Genomic DNA, 23,260 nt, shown 5'->3' with positions numbered 1-23,260 from the left:
ACATGTGATTCACACATTTCCACATGTGATTTTCATGGGATTTTTTTGTAAGGGGAGGCACAATGAAACAGAAAATAAGACTCGAAGGGCTCATTTCTAGTCTAACCACACACAGGGTTTGATGTTGAGGAAGCGGTTCTTGGATTTATTCCATGGCAGGTCGGCGTCTGTGGTGGCCAGGTCCGGCAGCAGCTTTGGGAGATCCTGGAGGAATAATTAATAAGAAAAAAAATAATAAAAATCAAACACATTCACATTAGCATTCACATAAACTCACTGGGCCATTACCATGAACCTTACAAAACTAACTTGATTTGCCTCATTAAAAATTAGCACACTAATTGAAACATTAAATATGGTAAATCTATGAGAGCGCGAGAGGTTTGTGCAGTCGAGTAAGATTTATTGTTTTGGGGTTTTCTTGCTGCTCCGGGAAGAGAAGGAAGCACAAACATTCTTGAAAGGTTGGAAAGCAACATTATGTGAAAATCAAAAATCTTTTCCCTTCACAAATATTTTCTCATGTATGCCTGTTTTTCAAGGTTTGGCAAAAGAATCCCATCAGCAATTCTGTTTGTAATTTCTCTATTTAAAGTCATTTTAGAAATCATGCTTTGCATGATGCCTTATGTATTTACTACTTTGTGTTCTTCTATCATAAAATCCAAATTAAACACCTATAAATATGTGATAGAAACATGAATAAATGAGGACAAGTAAAGATTTATGAACACTTTTGCAAGGTGTTACATTATGTAGGGCTCGGGCCTCTCTTGGCTTTAGCCAAACACTTACCGAAAACTCCTCCTGGAACTTTGAATTGTCGTTGGCACACAGATCTTCCACGTGCTGCAGGAAGGATTTCTTGTTGACAGGCCTGACAGAGACGATGGGAGAGAAATGCACTGACTGTGAGCGACAGAAAGAGTCAACAATGCACCATTCTATGTCAACTTATTTTAGGTTACGAGATGCGCGGAGCCATGAAGAACATGCTGATTCCTCCAGCAGCTGCTGCGTGCATGCTCACATCATTTATAAAAGATGACTTACTTGAGCGACTTCCTGTAGCTGAGCAGCCTGGATGAAAATAGAAGCAAAATAAACAAATTAATGCAATGATCACAGCCCACACCTTGGCATCGCTGTCGATAAAAATTTAACTAATCCTCACAGCAGAAAGTGCACCAAGATATGTGTTTAGAAAACCCCCTTAGAAAAGAGGGTTAAACCATTTTTTGAAATCAAATCCACACAACACTGATGCATGCCTTGGTTTTCATCCTAATGACAATGATGATCGGTTACATGAAAAGTGAGCCAGTCTTTTCCTGTGGAATCTACTCAGATCTTCAACATTTGATTAAGATTACTGCTTATGCCTCCTGTCTTCCAAGCGATTTGAGGCTGCATAAACAAATTAAAACGGTTTTACGGAGGGCAGCTTCAGCAAAGCTGTTCATCCCTCTACTAGGGATGGAGGAAAACATGCAGGCAGTTGGTAAAACACTGATGTCACTGATTCATTGAACTATCAGCCTCCACAAAAGCTTTTCTAAAACTGCACAGATGGAGGGTTTGACGCAAGCCTTAATAGGCAACATGATGACACACACACACCCACGCGCCCAAGCATACTGTCTGGGGAATTAAAAAAAAACAACAACAAAAAACAAGAATACAACATGCAAACATGTCAAAATGAGCCTCACACACACACACACACACTAAACGCCCAACTTACTGGATGACATAAATCTCTTTCCGCCTAAAGAAGAAGGAAGAATACCTGGTGGGAGACAAATGTTCAGTGAGAGAAAGACAGCTTGTGTGAGTGGATGTAAACGTCTGCGGTGAAGGGGAGTTGGGAAGTGACAAGGAAAGGTGTGTTACTTTAACTGCGAGACAAGTTGTGTTTAAACAGATCTCACTGTGCTGTCAGAGCTGGGATGATATTCTGGTCATAACAGAGAGGAAGAGACAAGAGGCTGCCCAGATGACTACAGTGAAATGCCTTTCGTATGAAAAGTGAGTGAACAGTTAGTGTAGAGGAGGAACTGTCATTCTAAATGTTTTAGATGAGTCACCTGCTATCATCCATCTACTCATAAAGATAAAAGACGATTCTGAGAAAAAAAATGAGAGACGTTAAGGAGGCTTTTAGACTCACTGCTAAAAAAAATAATCATCTGAGGTCTCGTTTGAAGTGAGCAGGTATCAAATTTACAGACCGATGAACCTGCTCCGACTGCTGACACAGAAATGCGGGAAGAATATGTTTCTGTTTGTATATTTGATTTAGCCTGCAAACATTTAATCAGGGGCTTCAGCTGAAATGAACCATCAACACAGAAGAAAAGAAAGTTCTGACTTTATGACGCTGTGACAATAATTACATGTCACCTTTTCCTCTGAATTAAAATAAATCTCCTGAACTACTCCCAAGTAATAAATTAAAACTGGATATGGGTATTTTGAGTTGAGGTGACAACAGTTAAAACGTCCTTAAAGAATAGCTCCTCAGAATGACTGAGATCCAAAGTTGTACTGGGTTTAGTTAATATGCGGGTGCTGATATACCGATTTAATGTTGCAAAGGCATGTATGACTTTCGGTAATGGGTCAAAAAATACAGCTTCTTAACAACAAAAAAGAAACACACGTAAACCGAATCCAGTAATGTAAAAATGAACATCTTTAGCCTGATGAGCAAATCTATGCAGAATAAGATGGCAAAGTGCAGCGAGACTGATAAATCATCACTTGGATCCTTTGACATCTGAATAGTTCACAGGACACATTCAATAAATAACAGAAAACTCTGGAAGTCCAAAAACAACACATGGGAGGTAACAGAAGATAAAAGAGCTTCTATAGTGGAATAAAAATCCCACTGTAGGCTTTGCCTTTTCATCTGACCTGGGTATAATTGAAAATCTGTGGACATACCTCCACATGAACGCATGTGGGACAGCTCATAAATCACACTGAAATACAGCTGGAGCCTTTTACAGGAAGAAATTATTTTCCACAGTAATACTCTACTGTAAGGCTTTATAGAAATGTTTGCAATAGAAAATCTTTATTGACTTTCCTGATGGCTTTGGAGGATATGAGTGCTAACGTGCAAGGTATTAAAACTTTAGATTCAGAAAGTCGTTGATTTTTATTTATTTTTTTAAAGTATTGAAAATGTTCAAAATAATAACTTTACTGATTAATTTTCCATGTTTGTTAGTGGGGTTTTCTACCTAGTTGTGGGGCAATGTGTTCTCTGCAAGCAAAGAAAAGAAGCTGAAAAGTTGGATTCCTGTTTTGTCGCAGAGATTGCCTGGGAATAAAGGAGACAGAATGATTTCTCTGTTCTGCAGAGAACTGACGAGAAGGGAAATTACAAAGCCACAATGCTGTGTTGTATCTTGTTGCCGCTGCAGCTATTGTGTCTATTTTTTGAACAAACTCAACACTGCCAGATGATCCTGCGCCGACAGGAGTTGCACATCAAATTGGCAGCAGCAAAGAGGATCTTCACCTTCTTCACATAGATTTGGAATCTTGTCTAGCATAGCTAAATCAAGTCTAAAGTTGAACAGTCTGCTTCTTCACAAATTGGCAAAGTGATGGTTCTATATTAAAACCAACATAGGCTTACCGATTGAGTTTTTCTTGTTTCAGCTCCATATCTGCTACAGCAATCAGTTGATCTAATTTGCACTTTGTCTCTATGATCTCTGCCTCTCTGGGTGAATAAGTCCCGCCCTCTTTCTTACGCTGATGGATCCTGGAAACAAACGTCGACTGAGCAGTTACCATCACTGAAAAAAACCTGACATGTTCAAATTGTGCGGTGGAGACATTATGCAGAGTTGTTTCATATGCTTTTGATTGATCTCACTTGACTGAGCAACAGATAAGAAGGATGAGGAACACAGCCAGAAAGAACGACAGCAAAACACCCAGGATGATTTGTTCCTCTTTGGTCAGTAGTCCGTCCGCTGCAAAGAGAGAGATAAAGCATTAAAGCAACCTAAAAACAAGCAAGAACAATATACACTTATAATCAGAACTTTACATACACCCAACATCAGAATGAATTTCATCACAAAGTTGGGCTTTTAATGAAGTATGCAAACCTCTTTTTTCACAGTGAATTGAGAATACAATAATGCAACTTCAATGATGTTCAAGAAAGTCTTTTAAAGTTTCCTTTTGGACTTTGGCTGCTTTATTATGGTATTGGAGGCAAACTCCAAATAAATTAAGGCTCTTTTAAATTTTTTTCACAGTACTTTAAGATGAGTAATTATTGCTTAGTCTTTTCTTGAAGACCTACCTGCAGTTCTGATATACTCTGAGAATTCAGAGTCCGTGTATTGGCCGTTGATGTTCGTGGCTCTGAATTTAAACCTGTTGACATAAAACAGTAGCAGAACAACAGGAGCTTTTTATTCTTTCAAAGCATGTTTCAATTTCTAAAAATATTTCATTGCCCAGAATGCTTCCAGTACACTCACACGTAGATGGTGTTGGGCTTCAGAGGTCCGTTGCATAAATGATCTGTGTCGTTCTGTCCCATGCAGTTGTCGTTCTCTCCAATTATATAAGTTCCTGTGACGGTGTGGTTCAGCAGGGACGGGTCATCTCCAGACACACTGCGACCGCCTCCGACGAGCATACCTGCTGCCCTGTCCCTCGCTAAGCAGGTGGGGTTGGGAAACCCCGCGTCAGTGAAGTAAGGAGCAGGACGGTGAAAATAGGCTCCATTCCAGTTGGTCAGGTTCTCACTGTCCCTCACTGTGACAGGATAAAAGTTGGAGAGTGCGCGAGTGTGAGCTTTTTCTGGGGAAGGTGGTGCACTCTAATAATAAGAAAAGGAGAAATTCAAGGGTATTTAACAAAAAAGTGATTACTGTCATACCCCCCGACTCGGCCACGATGACCTGGATTTTTGCGATTGGTCCGTTGTCGTCACTATAGAAACAGGCAGGCAAGTGGATGGTTATGCTCCTGTGGGTTACCATGGCAACCCCTCCTTGGCCCAGCGCTGCTTGGGGTCTTTGGGTTGGTTTGGATGGGGCTAAAACACACACACAAGCATTCACACACCCACACACACATGCACACAGTTATGTGGGGAAACACTGCCTGTGTGAGGTTTTACCTGTTACAGCAAAAGATGACATACAGAACATGGAAATTGCCTTCATTACAGAGCTAATGTTACATTAATGGTGTCATAATGTGCCTTCTCTAGAAAACCTGCTGTAAAGCTACAACTCTGCAAGATAATTTTGCTAAATCACTGCAACAAAAAGAATAGACACACTGTTGAGCACACTGTTCTACAGGGCTTGTACCTTTAATCCCTGTAGTTATCTGGACAAGTGGACTGAGTGGGCTCATGCCCGCCCCATTTCTTGCTGCAATCTACAAACAGAACAGATACATAAAATCAGGGAAGACAGCAGAGAGAGGATAAGCACAGAACGGTTTCAAACCATTTCTAAGTTAAGCCCACAAAAGGTTTAAGGAAGTGGATAACATGATTTTTGGGTTTTGCTGAAAGCGTGAGTGTCCAGACCCATGACATGCACATTCACTGTCGGAAACACACCATGGTCTGGAAGAAGAATGAAAGAGTTTTGCTGTGTTAAGGACAAAACCCCCCACTTTTGATCATTGTCTCCCTGCTGTCAGATAAAAACCAACATGTCTCCACACATCAGAAAACAGCACTGCGACTGGTTGAACAGCTTTAAATCCCATACCCAACTCAAGACACTCAGGTGGGAATTTATGAGGAAATCCAACCGGTTTCATTTATTTTTTGATCTTGCCATTTGCTTCAGTTGTGGACTTGATTCACAAAGGATATTGCACAAAATACAATTGAGACCAGAAGTGTACCCACACTGGATAAAGAAGACACATACACATTTTTTTCTCATTGTCTAAAGTAAAATCAGAACAAACTTCTCTTGTTTTAGGTCAGTTAGAATTGACATATTAATGGGAGAGAGAATACATCAGAGATTTACTTATTAATGTCTTCAAATAATGGCTACCTTAATTTCCTCAGTATTTGGTAACATTGCCTTTGAACTGTATGACTTGGGTCAAATGGTTCAGGTTTCCTGGCTGATATTTTTAAATGACTCAATATTTCCAAATAATGTTCTTTTGTTGGTGGACCTGTTTTATCGAGTGCACCAGTTTCTTCTGCAGCAAAGCAAAGTCTTGTGAAAAATTATAATCAATGAAGACATTTAAGAAAAACATGAATGAAGTGTGTTAATAGATTCAAGCAATTCAAAAGTAACAAAATTACTCCAAAAAACGACAAAATCTCCTCCAGTCTCCCTGGTAAATGAGATGAGATTTTTCTCACCTGTATACTGTAGGTGTGTCCTCCTTTAAGGCCTTCCACGAACGCAAACAGCCTGTTTGGTTCTCCATGGATGTTATCAAGACTCATGTTTTTCACCAACTGGTCCTTCTCATACACAAAGACGTAATAGGCAGTAATGTTTCCATTAGGGTTTTCGGGGGGACTGAAGCTCACCCTGACCAGGTTCACTCTCTCTGGGACAGCAGAGGCCGTCACATTTTTGGGAGGGTCTTTCGGCTCTGTACAAAAAAAATAAGGCATGATGCAAAAGCAGAGAAATGAGGCAAAAAATAATGACAGGGCTTTACTCCTGTACCCTCCTCCAGCGTCTGGAAGACAATAGGCCCAACGGCTTTCCCATCGCTGCTGGCATCCTCTACTGAACCAGTGAAGGCAGTTACAGTCACGGCATAAAGGTTGAAAGCTGTTAAGTTTGTCACAAAGACTGTTGTCAACTCTCCTGGGACCCGAACTATTGAGATGTTCACACCAGGACCATCCACCTGAGGTAACAACAAAGTTCATGATAGCTATTATAAATCAATTGTCATTTAATGCATAATGCAATAATTGGTGCTTCATATGATGCTTTAAAACTCTGACCAAGGATGCCCAATAGCTGTCTTTCCAAGTAACATAATTTATTATTAACTACATGTTTTGATTTTACAGAGGTTATGGCTCAGAAAGGTGACCTGCACAAGATATGAAGTTGGTCCCGAGAGAACAGCTGGAACCTCCCAAGTAATCTGAAGGCTGGTGGGGGTTGGGGTCACTTTAAGGTCACGAGGAGGAGCATCAGGATCTAAGGAGAAGAGATAAGCAAAAATATGTGATTATATGAAATGCAGTGGCTCCATATAAGCCTGGGAACACATTAATCATACAGGACAAAACAAAATCAAAGAAATTGAGGTCATTTATTGGATTCTGAGTAAGCAAACTGCAGATGTTTTTTTTTGCTTGCCTTAGTGCCTTTAGGGGATGTATGTTATTTAATTCTGAAAGTATATAGTAGGCAGTAAAGTCATTATGGTAATACAGGCTGTGACACGGAATGTGTTTGCCAAAATAAGACAACTAAATCATGGTATCCTAACTACTGCAAGCCTTGGATAAGTATTGATAACTCTAATGTAATTACCACAAACTTCTGGGATTTTAAATGATAGACCAAGCTAGAGAAATACATAACAGTAAAGAGGAAGGAAAAGAGCACATAGTTTTAACAATATTTCTGCATTATAAAAAAACAAAACAGAAAATGGTGGGATGCATTTCTTATCACATGGCTTTTCTATGACACCCCTAAGTAAAATCCAGGGCCTTCAACAGCCTTCAGACATCATGCAAATACTAAATAAAGACCACATATGTGTAAGTTAATCAGTCTAGGTGTTCTGAGAAGGGCTGTTTTAGGTGTAGAGCAGCATCCAAAGCTTTGGACGTCTGACAGAGTATTGCTCAATCCATCATCTGAAAATGAAAATAGTGAAACTGCAAATCCATCAAAACTGCTGTTCATCAAAACTGGTAGGCCAGGTAAGGAGAGCATTAATCAGAGCTGCAGAGATCCAAAACTCAGAAGAGCAGAAAATCTATTGACAGGACAACATTATTCATGCACTCCTCAAATATTGCCTTTTTGGAAGAACAGCATAAAGAAAATCATTGCGAAAATAAAGCAATAAGGAAGTCATGTTTGCATTTTCCATACACAGCAAAAATGTGGAAGAAGGCGCTCTGGTGAAATCAGACCAAAATGGCACTTTTTGCCTGTGTGTACATTTTAAGAAAAAACTGACAAACAAACAATGCACATCTCGTCAAAAAAACATTTCCGATAGTGAAATATTGAAGTGGGAGTATCATACTGTGAGATTGTTTGTTTTTTCAAATAGCCTTCGAGAACCGTTTGAAGGCTGAAAAGCAATATACAAGTCGGACATGACTTCATTTTTTTTCACGAGGAAAAAGGAAACCTGTCAGACTTAAACAAAAATTGGACAAATTAAAATACTGGGGCAACAATGGACAAAGTGTCTCTTTAGATTTAGGATTTAAGATGTTTTCTTTAAAAAAACCTGACATGTAAGTATGTATTAATGATTTAAGAGTGAAAAACTTGTCATTTTTAAGCTATAGGGAAATGTGCAGAGATATTTTGAAAGTTTTTACTAATCTGTGACTTCAAGTTCTTCATCCTTGTAGATCTGGAAATTCTATGCAAACAGGTACTTGACCTGGAATTAGAGACACAATGGATGTCTAAAAACAGAAACTGTTTTATCACTCCATGTAAGGGCAGAGAGGCTACAAAGAATCTACAGGACACTGGCTCGCAGCAAAGACCCACTTTAATGCTCTCAGTTATTGACATTTTGTGATCCGGTGCCCTAAACTGTTTTTTTTTTATTTTTTAAAATGTGCATGTCGTTCCTGCTCTTTCCAGCCTCCAGACTTAAAACCAATTGAGAGTTTGTCGAAAGATTCCATCTAATTTGATTGAGATCAAATGCGAATGCACAACACAAGCTTCAAACGTTTATTTGTGATAAGTTTTGAAAACCACGCATGCTTTTCCTGCACAATTATGTTGATAAAGATACAAGTTCAGCTCAGCTCAGCGGTACAATAACACTATGGAGATTTAAAATTAGATACACAGATTGATGTAATAATAGCTTTAATATTAAACCTGGTGAATGAGGGGAGCTTAGGAGCAATATGAAGATGCATCCCTGCAGGATTATTTTTAATAACCTGTTGGAAAGCATTATGCTACACCACCTTAAGACTTTCAGGTGTGACCTTATGAAGGGAGAAAAATCCTACTGATTGAATTTGTTTTTCTTCACATTTTTATATAGAAAGTTGCACATTCTCTACAATCTAATTAATCTGTAGGTGTGCAAATCCAAAATGGATTAGTCAAATATTACATGATGCCTTGTAGCTGCCACGCCTAACTAGACAACACATAAAGGTCACGTCAATAAGTTGTGTTCCTACTTCCAGCCAGGGTGTGTGCATAAATCCACTCTGCATATTCTCCAGGTCCAGCGTTGGTCACAGCGGCCACTTTGAAGCGATAGTATCTGTATTTAGCCAGGGACTGGAGGATGACACTGGCTTCTTCGGCACCATCTGAGGCATTCACTGACACATTAAAATTGTCCTCCACGCAGTGCAAGGCCATGCTGTCCTCTGGGGTTGGCAGGACAGCAGCTTTTGTGTTTGGTTCGCAAACCGCTGAAATCAACTGTGCCACAACATGATACTCTTTCAGCAGGCCAGGAACGGAGACCGGTGCTGCCCACTGAAGTGTCACATTGGTTGCTGTGACCTCAGAGACGGACAGGAATCGAGGAGCAGTTGGAACTGTCAGGAGACAAAGAGCAGTTAGTTTCAAATACAAAACAAACATGCTATTTTTATAAAGAACAAAATGCTTAAAATGGCTAACCTGATTCAGAAAGGGTGAATGCTGTGCAGTTCAGGCTGTCTCCTGGTCCTGCAGAGTTTACCGCAGCTACAGTGAATGCATACTCTTGGTCTGGCGACAGGCCGGTCACCTTGTACTCTGGTGCATAGGCCTGGTGGTTAAAGGTTTGCATGTCGACCTCTGCTGCGATCTTGTAAAACAGGATCTGTCCATTTGGGTTGGCTGGAACTTCCCAGGACAGTTCAACAGAATCCCAGCTCAATCCTGAGCAGGATAGATTCCCTACAGCATCTGAGACTACAGACAGGTGCAGAAGAGAGCAAGAAGCCAAATTTAATTTCAACACATTTTAGTAGCTATATTTAGTTCAACCATATTTCTGCATCAGTGTTACATTTTGAAAGGATAATTGTTTACCTGTAGTTTTGCTTTACTATTAAATAATTATTATGAGCCATCCTAAACATTAATTATGTTAAACATATAATTATTTAATTGATTGCAACCTCTACCGTATATATATATATATATATATATATATATATATATATATATATATATATATATATATATATGGTTAATTTTGTTGTAGCACCAAAATTATTAGCTTTTAATATCCTTGAGTATTTTTATGTAATTCATGTTTTTTTTTTTTTTTTTTTATTTCACAACAATGATGGACTCTAGGTTATGTAGTCTGGTTTTCTCAAGACTTTTCTCATTTTTATCTCCAGCTCCACAAACATCCTTCTTTGCAGTTGTTACGGTCACTGACCTCTAGGGGCTCTCTTTATGAGAGAGCTTCTTCTTTGTGTTTCAGTTCCACCTGGCTGCCACAGGTGAAATGTGTTGGAGCTCATCAGCCACCCCATAAAGAGCTCCAAACCTGAGATGTCAGATCCCTTTTTCCCTGGGCCTTGATCTGGTGTGATCATGTCGGTGAACTGACTTTTGTTGAGACTTTGGATAACTTTGCTGTGAGCATTTGTGTGAAGCTTAAAGTGGTTATAATTTTGTTTTTCTTCACAGTGGAAGCTGGTAGGGGTTCTCTGCCATTTTGTTTAACTATTTTTCTCCTGTTTCTTGGTTAGTCAGGGAGTTCAGGTTTTGTACTTTGTTTTCAGTTCTCTTCTAGGAAGTGTTTTTATTTTATAATTAAAAGGGGGATGTTTTGTTTGTTGTTTTGGCCTTGGAGACCCTGAAGCTAAAAGCTTCCCTGTGCGTGTTTATTGTGACTTAGATTTTATGTTGAACTGTCAATTAAACTATCTTTTTTCTACTGAAGCCAACTGCTCCAGATATTTTATTTTGTGTTACATCCAGTGCCAGTATTTACCCTTGGTGGTCTTGGGGGGGGTTGTAACATAAGTGGGGACTCGTCCGGGATTATTTTTGAAAATGGCACAGTTTAATTTGGAGGAGTTTTTAGGTAATCCTACTGTACAACAGTTGGATGTTTGTAGAAAAGATGATTTATTTGAAATTGCTTCATATTTTGGTATCAATGTTTCAAAGTCTTTGCTCAAACGTGAACTAAAATCTCTTATCATTAGTAGCTTGGTTGAAAAAGGAGTTCTATCCGTGGAAATGGATAAAGAGGACACCACCTGTTCTGAATCTGCTGATCAGCCTGAGGTCTATGCTGAGGAGGGAGTGAAGACACCACCTTTTGCTGCCAAACCAGAGGGGGAAAAACCACCAGCCTCTCTCCCACGGTTTGAGCCTTTCTCTGTTGAATCCTCAAATCCTAGTGTTGAGGCACGTCTAAAGGTACGTCTAGTTCGTCTAGAACTTGAAGCTAAAGAAAGGGAACGGAAGGATGAATTTGAGTTCCAGCTTAAATGCAGAAGACTTGAAGCTGAAACTGCCATCAAAATGCGTCAGTTGGAGCTACAGTCTCATAAACTGACTGCTGTTACCACAGATTCTGGTGAAGATGAAGACAATATCAGTATTCCCTCAAATAAACCTTCCTCTTCTCCAGCACCTTTTACGTTTGACATCAGCAAAAATATTGCCCTGGTCCCACCATTCCGGGAGACGGAGGTGGAGGCATATTTTAATGCATTTGAACGCTGTTGCCCTTCACTGGCCCACAGATGTCTGGTCCCTTTTGTTGCAGTGCAAACTTACTGGTAAGGCACAGGAAGTATGTGCAGCACTCACCATTGAAGACAGTCTAGTGTATGACAAAGTTAAAGCTGCCATACTCAGGGCATATGAGCTGGTGCCTGAGGCATACAGGCAGCGGTTTAGAGCCTTAAGAAAATCCTCTGCACAAACATTTGTTGAGTTTGCAAGAGAGAAGGAATGTTATTTGACAGATGGTGCCAGGCAACTAAAACTGCTGATTTTACTTCATTACGTGAGTTGATATTATTGGAGGAGTACAAAAACTGCCTTCCAGATCGTACAGTTTTGTACTTGAATGAGCAGAAAGCATCCACCTTACAAGAGGCAGCTGTACTGGCTGAAGAATTTGCCCTTACTCACAAAAATGTTTTCGTGGGTAAATCTGACCAACCTTCTCGTGAGAAAACATGGAAAGATGTGCCACAATCTCAAGTTAAGAACACTCAAATTTCAAAAGGGGAGAGACAATGTTTTTATTGTCATAAAATGGGGCATATTGTTTCTGACTGTTTGGCCCTAAAACGTAAACAAGCACCCCAATCACCAAAACCAGCTAAAGGGGTTGGCCTCGTCAAGACTCAGAGATTTTCCCCACCACTCTCAAACATGAGTGAACCTGATGACTGTTTTAAGCCCTTCATTTTTGATGGTCTTGTCTCCCTAACAGGACGTCCTGAGGATGAGAAGTCAGTGAGGATACTGAGGGACACCGGTGGTTCCCAGTCGTTCATCCTGTCCAGTTTTCTGCCATTTAATGCTGATACCTCCTGTAATGCAAATACAATAGTGCAAGGAATTGGAATGGCCTATGTACCGGCACCTTTACATCATGTTCACCTAAAGTCCAAGTTGGCCTCTGGATTCTTCAAAGTTGCGGTGAGAAACTCATTCCCTGTTCAGGGGGTTGAATTTATAATGGGTAATGATCTTGCTGGAGGCAAGGTATTTCCTATTCCTGAGGTGGTGGATAATCCCAGTTGCATGATGGGTAAAGATGAAATGTTGGAATCCCATCCTGATGTGTTTGCTGTCAGTGCTCTTACCAGGTCCCAAGCTTGCAAGCTGAAAGAAGTGAACTTGAATGACTCAGTTCTTGGCTCTGCCTTGATGGAGGACAAGCTGCCAGCAGACGACCTTTCAGAATCAGCACCCCTAAAGGAGGATGTCACTCAAAAGTCTGAGGTTTTTCTCCCGCTATCACTGTCACATGAGAGTTTGAGCCAAGCACAGAAAAGTGATGAGACGCTCTCTAAATGTTTTAAAAGTGTGAGTGATTCAATAAATGACAAAACCCACAAGTTTTATGTTGAAAATGGATTACTCATGAGAAAATGGATCTCAAGGCCTGCCTTGCAACAGAAGGGTATTGAGGAGGATTGGGGAATAGTACATCAAATTGTAATTCCTCAAGGTTATCGTGAACAAATACTGCAGCTGGCACATGACCACTCATGGTCAGGTCATTTGGGAATCACTAAAACCCATGACCGCATCTTGCAGCATTTCTTTTGGCCAAGCCTGAAAAAGGATGTTGCCAGGTTCTGTAGGACCTGTAGCATTTGCCAAATAGTGGGTAAACCTAATCAGAGAGTACCACCTGTCCCTCTTAAGCCCATTCCTGCAGTTGGTGAGCCTTTTGAGCGTGTTCTGGTGGACTGTGTGGGTCCTCTGCCCAGAACAAAAGCTGGTAATCAATTTCTCCTGACTGTCATGTGTGTTGCCACCCGTTTCCCTGAAGCCATTCCACTAAGGAAAATCACCGCACCCACCATAACTAAAGCTCTTCTAAAGTTTTTTGCTACTTTTGGTCTGCCTAGAGTTATTCAAACTGATCAAGGCAGCAATTTTCAGTCCAAAATCTTCAAGCAGACACTACAGTCTTTTGGCATTAAACATATTCCCTCCAGTCCTTACCATCCTCAGTCACAAGGCGCTCTAGAAAGATGGCATCAGACTGTCAAGGCCATGATGCGCAAATATTGTCATGAGACAAACAAAAACTGGGATGAAGGACTTCCTTTTCTGTTGTTTGCAGCCCGTGAAGCTAAACAGGAGTCACTTGGTTTTAGCCCTGCTGAACTGGTTTTTGGGCATGGTGTAAGAGGACCACTGAAGGTTCTGAAGGAACAGCTCCTGTCAGCTGACACCCAGCCACAATCTAACGTCCTTGAGTTTGTCACACAATGTCGGGAACGTCTATACCATGCTTGCTCAATAGCAAGAAAGTCTTTGTCTGCTGCCCAAGGGAAAATGAAATGGCTATATGACAAAAAGACTGTACAGCGGTCATTCGAACCAGGTGATAAAGTGCTTATGCTGGTGCCCACACCAGGCCCATCTCTTTCAGCCCAATTTGCAGGCCCATATGTGGTGAAAAGCAGAGTCAATGACACAGACTACATTGTTCATACTCCTGATAGGAGGCGCCAAACGCGTCTGTGTCATATCAATATGTTGAAGCTGTTTCATTCCAGAGAAAATGACCACAAGGACACATGTGAGGACTCTCCAAAACCTACATCAATTTCTCTTGTGTCTGGAGATACTCCTCAGGATGGTTTGAAAAAGTGTGATGAAGGCCATTGTGGTAGGCTTTCAAACTCTGTTATTCTTGATTCTTTGGATGCATATCTGTCCTATCTTCCCAGTGCTGAGAAGGAGGATGTGACAGGACTGATCCAGCTGTACCCTGCGCTTTTTGGAGATGTGCCCTCTAGGACCTCGGTACTGGAGCATGACATTGACGTGGGCGATGCTGCTTACCTCACTGTAGTACAACTGATGATGAAATATTCTTATTTCATGAAGGATTTTATGGGGGAGGGTGTTACGGTCACTGACCTCTAGGGGCTCTCTTTATGAGAGAGCTTCTTCTTTGTGTTTCAGTTCCACCTGGCTGCCACAGGTGAAATGTGTTGGAGCTCATCAGCCACCCCATAAAGAGCTCCAAACCTGAGATGTCAGATCCCCTTTTTCCCTGGGCCTTGATCTGGTGTGATCATGTCTGTGAACTGACTTTGTTGAGACTTTGGATAACTTTGCTGTGAGCATTTGTGTGAAGCTTAAAGTGGTTATAATTTTGTTTTTCTTCACAGTGGAAGCTGGTAGGGGTTCTCTGCCATTTTGTTTAACTATTTTTCTCCTGTTTCTTGGTTAGTCAGGGAGTTCAGGTTTTGTACTTTGTTTTCAGTTCTCTTCTAGGAAGTGTTTTTATTTTATAATTAAAAGGGGGATGTTTTGTTTGTTGTTTTGGCCTTGGAGACCCTGAAGCTAAAAGCTTCCCTGTGCGTGTTTATTGTGACTTAGATTTTATGTTGAACTGTCAATTAAACTATCTTTTTTCTACTGAAGCCAACTGCTCCAGATATTTTATTTTGTGTTACATCCAGTGCCAGTATTTACCCTTGGTGGTCTTGGGGGGGGTTGTAACAGCAGTGTCTTCCTTCAAAAACTCTCAAAGGCCCAACACATTTCCACATCTTCCCATATTGCAGCTAAAAACTTTAATGCTCTTCTTTGACCAATGTCTTCCTCTCCAACCAGTAAGTTTAGGTGGACCTTTACATCTTAGTAGGTTAATACTTACTGCATACAATAATTTTTGAATTCTTAGATGATTGATTGAACAGTGCTCTCTGAGGTGTTCAAAGCTTGGGATATATGCCTTATAACCTCCTCTTGCTCTTAATTTCTAAATATCCTTATCTCTAAACTTGTTAAATGAAGTCTGTTGTTATCAAAGGTTGAATGGTATGAATCATTTATAAAGCACAAAATATGCAACTCCTGATTTACTGAACAGCAAGGAACCATGTTTGTATTGTGTGTATCTATGTTTGGCCCTGTGATGGATTTGTAATCTTCTCTGGGTGTTCACTGCTCACAGTGACAGCTGGGATAGGCTGTCATCATCAGCCCCCACTACCCATCAGCTCTGCATACACAAAATTAATACATGTCACTGTGAAAAAGACTCAGGGTTTTTTTTCTTCTTTTTTTTCTGAGAATAATTACATTTTTATGAGGAAAGAAAGTTCCACAATTGTCAAGGATTTTCTTTTCAATCTCAGACATTGTCCTAAAATATAGAAACTTGTTGACACTTCTTATTAACAGCTAAACTTTTTCCAGTTACAGTGAATGCCAGATACTTTTAGCTATTTTTGGATACCACTTTTATCTCTTCATCTGAAGAGCCAATATTGCACTTTTTGACCAGCCTTCTTTTAATAAAACAAATTTTCATATAGTGGAAGGTGTCAGATTACTCTCACATTGAAAAAGTGGAGAGGATCAGAGCGTTTCAAGTACCAGCTTCTGAGAGTCCAAGCCAGAGAAGTGCAAATGTTTGGTGGACTCAGACCTCAAATGTTTCTTTGCACTTTGAGCAAACACTTTATCGCGTCTCCAACTTTATGTGCCTCCATGGTATTGCATGCATTATAGAGCTGACTCATACCTTTTGAAAAGATAACTGCTGGAAGTAAGTTCTTTCTTCTTTTTTTTGCTGACTCTTTAGACGCATTTCTTATCAGTCACATAGACACAAAATTCACATACAACACTTCACATCTATTTGGACCGATAGAAAGAATTTTTAAAAGTTTTGATGAATATGTATTTTATTGAAGTATTTTTCTACTGCTACACCAATATTAAAGCTCTGTTTTTTCCCCCCTTTTTATTCTACGTGTAATCTTCCACTTTGTGCATGATCACAAAGTAAACTCATCTTCTGCCTTATTTCCTACAGTTACAGTTCTTTTGAAAGTTGCATTTCTATTCTGATGGTAGAAACAGAAAGGTTTAGGCTAGTCTTTTTCTTGTTGCCACTAATGGAAATCAACGCTCATTACTTACTTAAATTTCATTCTCTCTTGCCTTTTTCATTTAGAAGAGTTAGTAGCATATTTAAACTAAAGCAAAACAAAAAGTTGTATTTGACTAATTAGAAAATCTAAGTAATGTAAATCAACTTCAAAAAATAAAGTTTAAATGCTTTGTCTATTCATCCAAGCATTCACTGTTTTGATGGGTAGAATGCAGAAAGACAGATAAATCAAAAGCTTTGCTCTTTTTCAGCAGTTTTTTTCTTCACCTCAACAGATCACAGCTGTGTTCCCATTATTGCAGATAAGGTTTCAATCGGTCTAACCATCTCCTGCTGTACCTTAACATCAAGGAACAAGGCAGATGTTTAAACTCGTCCACTTAAAGCAGTGGACCATTTTCTTCTGGCATTAAAACTAGAGGAGCTGTTCATCATTAATTGCAGAAGCAGGTTTCTACTGTAACACCTTGCAGTTCTCAAACAGTGAGCTTTGAAGATTCTTTTTTTGTTTATTTTGCCATCCTTCTCACTGTGCATGTTGAAAAGATAAAAATAGGTTCTCATCCAGCCTTGGTTGACACTGTTCCAGTTATTTTAAGTTTTTGCAGGTTTATATTTATGTATAGACAGGAAGCTTGAATTTTCACAGATTTATGATCAAGCTTGCCTCACTTAGGTTCTTGGAGCTTTCCCATTTTGAAGAGGGGCCACAAGAAACAGACATCTATGTTTTATAGAGTAAGGAAACAGAAAGATTTTTACAAATTACAGTTTTTTTCCAGCACTTTCATCAAGATTAAAACATTAATTATAAATGCTTCAGTTGCAACCAGTTTACAAAAATTGTTACTTAGATATTTTATGGGAAAAAAAACAGTCTCTCTTCAATTTTTTCAGTTTGAGATTACTATATTGCATCTTTTCTGCACTGCTTCAAAGAAAGTGACAGTAGATAAGGATCGTCCCATTCTCCCCCCTTAAGGTTACAGGTAAAATAAGATGTCTTGTAAACAAACTGAAATAAAATAGTTTTTATTGCTAAAATGCTACTTGCCCCAAGATGTTACTTTTTAAAGCAAAAATGAATTAAATGCCTGTCTTTATTCCTTTAACTTTACCACTAAAAAGCAGGAACTGTGTGACTTTCCCCATTGTGTGTTTTACCTGACTCATTGGTTGTGAAGGTCACAGGGCTGCTGAATTGATTCCCATGGCCCACTCTGGTGTAACTGTACACACTGATCTCATAGGAGCTGTGAGGCCTGAAGCCTGACAGATGCTCTGAGGTCGACGAACCAGAGGAATTCTGCATTTGTTCCAACACACAACCAAATAAAACACACATACAAGATTAAGATATCCAGATTCACTGATGGAGTGGATAAGATCAGTGCATCAGCACAGAAATGCACGCGTGCGTTTAAGGATAATATTACCGCAAAGCAATACATGGAGTGTGAAATTACCCCACGTACGTGTGCATTCTTCCTGAGTGGTTCTGTGGAGTGTGTGTGTGGGTGGGCGTGCGTGTGCATGCGCTGGGTTGTGAGTGTACTGTTGTTATTGTGAAGGAGCTTTCAGTGTGTGAAATTAACAGTACCTGATGTGTGACGGTTTGTGTGATGAGGTCTTGGATCCGGAATCCGTACTTTATCACCACTCCATTAGGCTCCAGAGGAGGCTCCCAGGTCAACCACACAGAAACGGCTGTGTGGTTGTATATAGTCAGGTTACGGGGAGGGGAGGAAGGACCTGGAGGGAAAAGTTAGGAAGACACAGCACAGAAAAAAAAAATCAAAATAGAAAATGATTACCTTGACTTCAGGCTTATAGAAATCTTTGGGATCTGCTTTCTAACTGACCGGCTTCATCAGTGTGAAGCTGCACAAGCAGGCCGGGCCCTGCGCCTTTACGCGTTGAGGCTGTGATGGTGAGGTTGTAAGCCGTAAATGACGCTAGTTCAGTGAGGATGACAGATGTGTTGGAGACCTGTGTTGTGTTTGTGCCCCCATGTCCAGACAGAGTGAGGGTATACTCTGTTATTTCTCCATTAGCCTCCAGAGGGCGTTGCCACACCACATCGATGGAGGTGGAAGAAAGGTTTCTAGTTGACAACAGCAATGGAGGAGAACTGGGAACTAAAGAGAGAAACATACAATCATCAGTGCTGCTGTCTGCATGTTAGTGTATAGCATAGTGTTGCTATGTCACCTTTTGTTATTAAAACCACAAATTATATTGTATTTCACTATTAAAAAGTGTAGCTTCATCCATCTTCCCTGTCCCTGGTGATGAAGAGCATCCCAACATCATGATGCTACTGCCATCAAGTATCTCCATGTGCTCCAGGCAGAGTTCATTTTCCTCCACATATTATTTGCATAGAAGGTGCCTGCTTTAAAATTATCTAAAACTTGGCTACCATGTCCCCTGTTTTTCTTTTACATACTGAGTTTGAATTGCACACATCTATACTATTTACTACTTAGAAGACCTCTAAATCCAATGGGTCACACTGGATTTTACTTATGGATGTCACAGTAAAAGGGCTGAATGCAAAACCTTTTGGATACTTATTTCTATGCACATTTTTATGAACATTTTATTAGTCTAAATCAAAGTAGAATACACTGAATTGTAGTATTTGTAATATGACAAGATGTGAAAATGTTTAAGTGGTCAAAGTACTTTTGGGAGAGAGTTACAAAGCAATCTCTCAAAAATTTTCTCACTAGTCTGGCATTAAGCAAATGTAAATAATTTTGATCACTCTAACCTAGAGCAAGAGAAGTCGAATTTCACTTCAGAAAAAAATGTCTTTTTATTCAGTTTATGTGAAGTTCTGGTTTCCACTATGCCAGCTCGACAGACCATAATGAGTTCCAGAAATGAAAATGCAGTATAATGAACTTGAATGTTGAAATGATAAAAATAAATATACTCACTGTCATCATCTGTTCTCAGGTACATGGTGCTGGTTTGATTGTAGGCAGGACCAGCTCCGGTTGCTGGAGTAACAGTTAGTACATATGGAAAATACTTCCTCAGTCTGGTAAATAGGAAAACATTGTCGGTAGTGGTTTGCTTGATGGTCTTGTTCACAGCCACGGTCCCTGGGCTGCTCATGTTTGGGAATATGCCAGCCTCCTGTAAGGTGAGGATGTAATAGGGACGCCCGTTTGGCTCCGTGGGAGGATCCCAGCTCACAATGATGGTCGTGGAGCTGAAGATCTGAGCTGTCAGGTTTGAGACCGGGTCACTTGGTACTGCAAAAGAAAACAGGTAAAACAGTGTTACCTTTACTGAACGCTGCTTAAAACACCAAACAAAATGAAGAATTTATCATGAAGGTGTCCGTCATCAAAACACAGTACAGCATTTCATTGGAAATAAACAGCAAACCAGTTAGGGCCTCATGTAATGTATTCTTTCAAGTTAGTAGTCATAATTTCATTTACATTTATCAGAACAGTTGAAATTTGCATTTACAGAAATACAGCAGAGTTGAACAGAAAACAGCTACTGTATAATATCAGCAGCGCAATGTGACATGCACATGGGGGATCTTTGAAATAAAGGTTGCACACTGAAAATTTAGTGAAGTAAGAAGGAAAGATAAAAAGAAATACTCATCCTGTTCTTCTCAGCTCCTTTGAAAACACTTTATCATACACAGAGTAGAAAAAAGGTAAACAAAGGTGAAATCAAGTGGTTATCAAAGCTCTAGACAATCACAAAAATATGGTTATGAGAAATCTATGACCCGGAGAGTGAGCCCATGCTGGGCTTGGCTGTGCAGGAGGGACAAGTTTCCCTGGAGGTCCGATGTTTGGCTGATAGTGGAGCAACTGGAGCACAGGTAGAGATACAGGGTCAGTATGAACATATGGAGACAGAGGATATTTCAGAAACAAAATGTCAACATTACAAAATGGCAGCAGAATCTGTTTTCTACAGTCTGGTGGCAGTCTGCACCATTTTTCCCAAAATCACATAAAAACCTAGAGATTAATTTTACTTTTACTACACAAAGGCAAAAAAACAAAACAAAACAAAAAAAAAACAGAAGCACAATTAAATGTTGAATAGAAATATAGCCAATTTCATTCACCATGGAAACACAATTTTGGCAGCACAAAACCAAATAAATGTTCAAAAAGCTTATCAGTTCTCTGTTTCTTCCAAAGTTAGTATTTTCCTGATTTTTAGGTTTTTAATCCCTCACATGTTTTTTGTCATGCATAAAATGCCATTCTGTCACAGCCAAACTGTCCAACCTACTAACAGTTATCTCCAGTTACTGCCTGCCTGCAAGTCTCTTTATTGCAGAGTTTTTATGTAATTTTATTTCAAGGTAAGAGGAGATGTGAAAAAAAAGAGTGCAGACTTGCCCTCCAGAAGTGCTGTGAATTATTACTCATATTTGCTAGCCTTAAATGGAATATAAAAAAGGTATTTTGATATATTTTTTTTATAATTCTATGGAGATATATGCAGACTGTGGTATATTTGTGGTTGTGACTGACCGTCTTCAGGTAAGAGCAGGTCTATAGGTTCTGACTGGACCCCTCCGTCGCCCTGTACAGTGCTCGAAGTCATCCATAGGGTGTAGTTGCTGCCTCCCATCAGTCGAGTCAGGGTGTAGATGAAGGGCGAGTCAGGGAAGTAACGGGGTGGTAAGTCTGACACTTCAACTCTCTGTGGGAGAAAATAGTTAATTCCACAAACTGAGTCAGGCATTTCTACATTTGCACAAAGTATTCTGTGTACAGAGACTTGTGAGAAATAAACAAGAAAGGTATTGATCGACACAAGACGCAGCTGAATTTGTCATCCCTCCTAAAATGAGATGGATTTCTTTCAGGAGTCATGGGACAAGCTGAAAAGAAGAAATTAGAACAGTGTTTTGGTATAAAATGTGTACAGTGAAGGCAATGACAAAAGTCCATCACTGCTACTGAAACTAAGAGTCAACACGTGTAATTTAAACACAGTGTAATTCTGGCTGTTCTACGAAAGACTCAGAGATTTGTTCAAGATCACTGAGGAGCATCCTAAAGTCTGAAGAACACATCAGACAGATCAGGGAAAATGTTCTATCTCTTCTTTAAAAGTAGAAACCATATGGCACAACTGTATTTCAGCTTGAAAATGAAACACCACCTTTTACTTCCACAATTGTGGACTTCTTTGTGTGGGTCTATTAGAGAACAAGTATAAAACTACTTATTGCAAGGCAGGTATTTCTATGACCTCTTGCAGCTTTTTCTACAAAGTCAAAATCCAGAAAAAGAAAAAGAATATATTTGGGAAAACATAAGAAAAGCAATTCATCCCAACCGGACAGCAGCCAAGTGCTGAGCAGGGAGAACTGTAAATTTAAGTTGCCCTAACAAAAGCCTTAAAACTGATTTACCTTTTCTCTCACAGTGCTGTTATAGGTGTAGTAAATAGTGTAGTGCACAATGATTCCATTTGGTTCAGTCGGTGGTTGCCACATCAAGGTGACAGAGGAAGCGGTCACATTTACAACCGTCACATTCTGTGGCGGGTCAAATGGCTCTGAAAGACGAGACAGGAGACTGACACAACATTACATAGAAATGCACAAAGAAACGTTCATTTTGTATGCGAGGCAGCAAATAAAGCCAGCTGTCATTGTCTGCAGTACCTGCTTCTGTGGTGGTGAAGCTTATAGAGATCAGCACTCCTCCATCTCCCAGTCTGGTCCAGCTGGAGACAGAGGCATTGTAGCGACTTTCTGAATCCACATTAATAACCACAGATGTCTCTGTCACATTCCACCACATCTCAGCAGTTTCATTCCTAACAAAGGAAAAAAAAACAAAAAACAACTCATGCCACACTGTCAAATTCTTTCTTACCAATTTCTCACTTTTAAATAAAATGAGTAATTGTGATTTCCAGACTCACCAAACTCTGGCTAAGTAGTAGAGTATTTCTGAGTTGGCATTAAGTGGTGGCTCCCATGACAGTTCTACCTCATAGTCAGACAACTTCCTGGCTTGGAGGAACTGAGGGGGGGTGTCTGGAGCTGAGATGCAGGAGAAAAACTTCCCAGTGATGCACAATAAACAACAACTGAAAATTAGGTGCATCAACTTCTCAGAGTTTTGGCAAGGTGCAAGAAAACTGTGACTGCTCCAAGAAAAAAACGCCATGAGAAGAATGGAATAGTCTCCTGAAATGCAAAAACTGTTAGTTTGTTCCTCTTGTTGTAACAATGAGTCTGGATGAGACATACGGGGATCTTGTCGGCTGAGAAACCTGTGATGTAACATGATTAGCGTTAGTTGAAGCACAGAGGAGAGAACCCTTGCAAGAAAGTCTGATTTTATCAGATGGCCTCTGGACTAATCAGTCAGAGAAGATGTCATCTCACAAGGACCTGAAAGTGAACCCAAACCCCCTCCCCACCTCCTTTTTCTCATTGCCAGCCCCC

General features: G+C 40.0%; 1 protein-coding gene across 1 annotated transcript in view; it reads right to left on the bottom strand.

Annotated features, from left to right (window-relative positions):
* The window catches only part of ptprq (protein tyrosine phosphatase receptor type Q), a 45,635-nt gene that overhangs the window by 4,804 nt on the left and 17,571 nt on the right, over positions 1-23,260 (bottom strand). The window contains exons 22-44 of the mRNA XM_044124631.1: positions 22,732-22,852; positions 22,469-22,623; positions 22,214-22,359; positions 21,324-21,495; positions 19,743-20,063; positions 18,660-18,935; positions 18,398-18,549; positions 17,962-18,103; positions 9,855-10,130; positions 9,401-9,769; positions 7,084-7,193; positions 6,705-6,891; positions 6,389-6,627; positions 5,358-5,427; positions 4,919-5,077; positions 4,515-4,794; positions 4,334-4,407; positions 3,896-3,995; positions 3,653-3,781; positions 1,745-1,789; positions 1,054-1,080; positions 796-877; positions 114-204 (exon numbers count right to left, since the gene is read on the bottom strand). Of these exons, the coding sequence (XP_043980566.1) occupies positions 114-204; positions 796-877; positions 1,054-1,080; positions 1,745-1,789; positions 3,653-3,781; positions 3,896-3,995; positions 4,334-4,407; positions 4,515-4,794; positions 4,919-5,077; positions 5,358-5,427; positions 6,389-6,627; positions 6,705-6,891; positions 7,084-7,193; positions 9,401-9,769; positions 9,855-10,130; positions 17,962-18,103; positions 18,398-18,549; positions 18,660-18,935; positions 19,743-20,063; positions 21,324-21,495; positions 22,214-22,359; positions 22,469-22,623; positions 22,732-22,852 (3,723 nt within the window). The remainder of the gene's footprint in view (positions 1-113; positions 205-795; positions 878-1,053; positions 1,081-1,744; positions 1,790-3,652; positions 3,782-3,895; positions 3,996-4,333; positions 4,408-4,514; positions 4,795-4,918; positions 5,078-5,357; positions 5,428-6,388; positions 6,628-6,704; positions 6,892-7,083; positions 7,194-9,400; positions 9,770-9,854; positions 10,131-17,961; positions 18,104-18,397; positions 18,550-18,659; positions 18,936-19,742; positions 20,064-21,323; positions 21,496-22,213; positions 22,360-22,468; positions 22,624-22,731; positions 22,853-23,260) is intronic.

This window comes from Gambusia affinis, linkage group LG08 (assembly GCF_019740435.1).
Source record: "Gambusia affinis linkage group LG08, SWU_Gaff_1.0, whole genome shotgun sequence".
Taxonomy (NCBI): domain Eukaryota; kingdom Metazoa; phylum Chordata; class Actinopteri; order Cyprinodontiformes; family Poeciliidae; genus Gambusia; species Gambusia affinis.
The sequence above is the reverse complement of the archived record's forward strand: the minus strand, read 5'-3'. Positions and strand labels throughout refer to the sequence as shown.